Below are 2,500 nucleotides of genomic sequence, written 5' to 3'. Positions count from 1 at the left end.
AGGGAGGAGAGAGTAGAGAGGGAGAGAGAGAGAGGGAGGAGAGAGGGAGGAGAGAGTAGAGCGGGAGAGAGAGAGGGAGGAGAGGGAGGAGAGAGAGGGAGGAGAGAGAGGGAGAGAGACAGTAGAGAGGGAGAGAGAGAGAGGGAGGAGAGAGAGGGAGAGAGACAGTAGAGAGGGAGAGAGTAGAGAGGGAGGAGAGAGAGGGGGAGGAGAGAGTAGAGAGGGAGAGAGAGAGAGGGAGGAGAGAGGGAGGAGAGAGAGGGAGGAGAGAGTAGAGAGGGAGAGAGAGAGAGGGAGGAGAGAGGGAGGAGAGAGAGGAGGAGAGAGTAGAGAGGGAGAGAGAGAGAGGGAGGGGAGAGAGGGAGAGAGTAGAGAGGGAGAGAGAGAGGGAGGAGAGAGAGAGAGACAGTAGAGAGGGAGAGAGTAGAGAGGGAGGAGAGAGAGAGGGAGGAGAGAGTAGAGAGGGAGAGAGAGAGAGAGAGGGAGGAGAGAGATGGAGGAGAGAGTAGAGAGAGAGAGAGGGAGGAGAGAGGGAGGAGAGAGTAGAGAGGGAGTGAGAGAGAGTGAGAGAGTAGAGAGGGATAGAGGGAGAGAGTAGAGAGGGATAGAGAGAGGGAGAGAGTAGAGAGGGATAGAGAGAGGGAGATAGTAGAGAGGGGGGAGAGAGTGATAGAAACAGGGAGTAGAGAGTGATAGGGAGGAGAGAGTGATCGAAACAGGGAGTAGAGAGTGAGAGGGAGTAGAGAGTGATAGAAACAGGGATTAGAGAGTGAGAGGGAGGAGAGAGTGATAGAAACAGGGATTAGAGAGTGAGAGGGAGGAGAGAGTGATAGAAACAGGGATTAGAGAGTGAGAGGGAGGAGAGAGTGATAGAAACAGGGAGTAGGGAGTGAGAGGGAGGAGAGAGTGATAGAAACAGGGAGTAGAGAGTGAGAGAGTGATAGAAACAGGGAGTAGAGAGTGAGAGGGTGATAGAAACAGGTAGTAGAGAGTGAGAGGTTGGTATAAACAGGGAGTAGAGAGTGAGAGGTTGGTAGAAACAGGGAGTAGTGAGTGAGAGGGTGATAGAAACAGGGAGCAGAGAGTGAGAGGGTGATAGAAACAGGGAGTAGAGAGTGAGAGGGTGATAGAAACAGGGAGTAGAGAGTGAGAGGGTGATAGAAACAGGGAGTAGAGAGTGAGAGGGTGGTAGAAACAGGTAGTAGAGAGTGAGAGGGTGATAGAAACAGGGAGTAGAGAGTGAGAGGGTGATAGAAACAGGGAGTAGAGAGTGAGAGGTTGGTAGAAACAGGGAGTAGAGAGTGAGAGGGTGATAGAAACAGGGAGTAGAGAGTGAGAGGGTGATAGAAACAGGGAGTAGAGAGTGAGAGGTTGGTAGAAACAGGGAGTAGAGAGTGAGAGAGTGAGTGGTTAGATGGTCAGAAACACGGGGAATGGAGGAGACAAGAGACAGAGAGAGGTGTGTGTGTGTGTGTGTGTGTGTGTGTGTGTGTGTGTGTGTGTGTGTGTGTGTGTGTGTGTGTGTGTGTGTGTGTGTGTGTGTGTGTGTGTGTGTGTGTGTGTGTGTGTGTGTGTGTGTGTGTGTGTGTGTGTGTGTGTGTGTGTGTGTGTAGACTGACTGGTGTTGATGAGGAACTGGTTAGACACTCCAGGGTGGTCCACATCATGGATGGCTGCAGCAAACAGAGCTGCTAGGATCTCCAGGTCTGTAAATACAGCCTGATGGAGGAGAGGGAGAGAGAGGGGGGAGGAGAGAGAGTGGGGGAGTGAGGGAGAGAGGGAGAGGGGGAGGGAGAGAGGGGAGGAGGGGGAGAGAGGGGGAGGAGAGAGAGAGGGAGGGAGAGACAGAGACAGGGAGGGAGAGAGAGAGAGATACAGAGAGAGAGGGGGGAAGTTCAATATTTTACAACTTGATTTTAGATGGTGGCAGCTAGTGGTGGAGGGGCCACCAGCGAACCACTACGGGGAGTGATGGTATTATGAGGGGCCACTAGCTAACCACTACTGGGAGTGATGGTATTATGGAGGGGCCACTAGCTAACCACTACTGGGAGTGATGGTATTATGGAGGGGCCACTAGCTAACCACTACTGGGAGTGATGGTATTATGAGGGGCCACTAGCTAACCACTACTGGGAGTGATGGTTTTATGGAGGGGCCACTAGCTAACCACTACTGGGAGTGATGGTATTATGAGGGGCCACTAGCTAACCACTACTGGGAGTGATGGTATTATGGAGGGGCCACTAGCTAACCACTACTGGGAGTGATGGTATTATGAGGGGCCACTAGCTAACCACTACTGGGAGTGATGGTATTATGAGGGGCCACTAGCTAACCACTACTGGGAGTGATGGTATTATGAGGGGGCCACTAGCTAACCACTACTGGGAGTGATGGTATTATGAGGGGCCACTAGCTAACCACTAATGGGAGTGATGGTATTATGGAGGGGCCACTAGCTAACCACTACTGGGAGTGATGGTATTATGAGGGGCCA

The 2,500-nt window shown here is 52.3% G+C and overlaps 1 protein-coding gene across 1 annotated transcript in view; it reads right to left on the bottom strand.

The window, feature by feature from the left end:
* LOC135532326 (3',5'-cyclic-AMP phosphodiesterase 4C-like) overlaps positions 1-2,500 on the bottom strand; it is a gene marked incomplete at its 3' end in the record, with an annotated part of 42,591 nt that overhangs the window by 6,733 nt on the left and 33,358 nt on the right. The window contains exon 12 of the mRNA XM_064959891.1: positions 1,620-1,719. Within this exon, the coding sequence (XP_064815963.1) occupies positions 1,620-1,719 (100 nt within the window). The remainder of the gene's footprint in view (positions 1-1,619; positions 1,720-2,500) is intronic.

This window comes from Oncorhynchus masou, unplaced genomic scaffold, assembly GCF_036934945.1.
Source record: "Oncorhynchus masou masou isolate Uvic2021 unplaced genomic scaffold, UVic_Omas_1.1 unplaced_scaffold_1820, whole genome shotgun sequence".
Classification (NCBI taxonomy): domain Eukaryota; kingdom Metazoa; phylum Chordata; class Actinopteri; order Salmoniformes; family Salmonidae; genus Oncorhynchus; species Oncorhynchus masou.
This window is presented reverse-complemented; position numbering and strand designations above follow the sequence as displayed.